The sequence below is a fragment of the Carlito syrichta genome, unplaced genomic scaffold, assembly GCF_000164805.1.
Source record: "Carlito syrichta isolate Samal-C Ts95f unplaced genomic scaffold, Tarsius_syrichta-2.0.1 Scaffold315099, whole genome shotgun sequence".
In the NCBI taxonomy this organism is placed as follows: Eukaryota; Metazoa; Chordata; class Mammalia; order Primates; family Tarsiidae; genus Carlito; species Carlito syrichta.
The window spans coordinates 848,577-850,252 of NW_007259195.1; the positions used below are offsets into that span (position 1 = coordinate 848,577).

The 1,676-nt window shown below is 53.5% G+C and overlaps 1 protein-coding gene across 6 annotated transcripts in view; it reads right to left on the reverse strand.

The window, feature by feature from the left end:
• Positions 1-1,676, reverse strand: part of GRIA2 (glutamate ionotropic receptor AMPA type subunit 2) — a 139,919-nt gene extending 138,243 nt beyond the window's left edge. For 5 of the 6 annotated variants that reach the window (XM_021706066.1, XM_021706065.1, XM_008072311.2 and 2 more), the window contains exons 1-2: positions 1,245-1,676; positions 578-718 (exon numbers count right to left, since the gene is read on the reverse strand). In XM_021706066.1, coding sequence (XP_021561741.1) covers positions 578-718; positions 1,245-1,332 — 229 coding nt within the window. In that variant the 5' untranslated portion in view covers positions 1,333-1,676. The remainder of the gene's footprint in view (positions 1-577; positions 719-1,244) is intronic. The other variant, XM_021706067.1, reaches the window with a different exon arrangement.

The window sequence follows — 1,676 nt, forward strand, 5'->3', positions numbered from 1 at the left end:
CCCAACTCCAGAACGATTGCAACAACTTGTCCCGTGGAAGACGAGAACATGGGGTGCGCGGGGGCCGCAGGCTGAGCCAGCCCCGGGGCTGCAGGTCTAATTCCCGGCCGCAGGCTCGGGTTGCAGCTGCCCGGGCAGGCGACGGGGATCCGGCGGTCCCCGGTGGGATCTGTCCAGCAGCCCAACCGCGCGCCCTGGGGAGCAACGTGTTCTCCGTGGGCAGGGTGCCAAGGGGCACGCAAAGGGTGGGGGGAGGAGGCGGGAGGGCTTCTATCGAAGCACTCCAGATGAGCGAAACCCCTTGAACCCTCGGAAGCCCCCACCCCCAGCTCCAACCCTCACCCAAGCTCCCTAATGCGCACACTCTTCAACGTCTTTCGCCCCCTCTCCAACCCCCTCCAGCCAGCGGGGGTCCCTGAGATGACAGCCACCTTCTCCCTCCTCCGTCACACGCACGCGCGTGTGCAGTCACTCACACCCACACACTGACACACAGAAACACACACACACCGCCCCGCACTCACACTCGCTCCCTTTCCGCGTGCGGCACCGAAAGGCATGAATATTCATTACTTACAAGCATTGGTGACTGCGAAGCTGTTCGCCACCTCCAAATTGTCGATGTGCGGTGTCAGCCTGAACTCCGAAGTGGAAAACTGAACCATCCCTACCCGAAATGCACTGTATTCTTGGTCGGCGCCCCTAGGAAACAGCCCCCCTGCAAAGAACAAACACCAAGCAGAGACAGTGTCAGTGCCCGGGAGGTAGAGGAGGGGTGCGCACCAGCGCCCAACAGTCTCAGAGTCTCTTATTCACGCTAATAGGCCGAATCAACACATTACGGACTCGGGCAGCGGGGTCGAACATCTACAAGGTAGTCAAGGGGTCAAGACACAGATGAGTCCGAGGGCAAGGTAGGTGGACAGAAACCTTCGCCTCTCCGTAATCACAGGCTTGCATTCAGATCCCAAGAGAATCTGAGCAAACTGGAAAATGTTGTTAGGGCAGAATTAATCAAATTGGTAGATGGGAAATGAGAAGACCTTTTCCTCTATTGTATCAAAGGAACAGTCGTCTTCCTTTGCTTCATCCTAAGAAAAACATGTATAATCTAGGTAGTTTAAATCTGGAATGCAGTCAAGGTATGACATAAGTCTACATGACATGAATTAATTTGTCCACTGTGAACAAAGATTACCACCAAATTATGCACAATTCAAAAGCATAGCACAAAGGGTACCTACCTATCTGTATGCTGTTAGAAGAGACACCAAAAATCAGTCCCCACAAAACAGGAGAAAGGAGGACAGAAATATGCATAATCTTTTGCATTTCCAAGAAAAGTAGAGCATCCACAAAATACCCCCCTTTTTTTTCCTTTTCCTCCTCTTTCTTCTTTGGCCGTTTTCCTCAGCAAATTAGATCCTTTGCATTTTGAGACAACAATTTAGCACCAGGCTGCTAAAATCTGAAGTGGAGGCAGAAGAATCCCTATTTCCCAGGTCCTGTTGGTGGCTGCCGTTGCCCTGCGCCCTGTCCCCGCTCCCGAAGTCCGGAGGACTGGCTGAATGCAGTTGTCAGCGGAGCTGCCGCTGTGGTCCCAGTGTCTCGGAATATTCAGCACCCTCCCATGCACTCACACACACTCACCCTCTCTCGCTCTCTTCTCCCTCTCT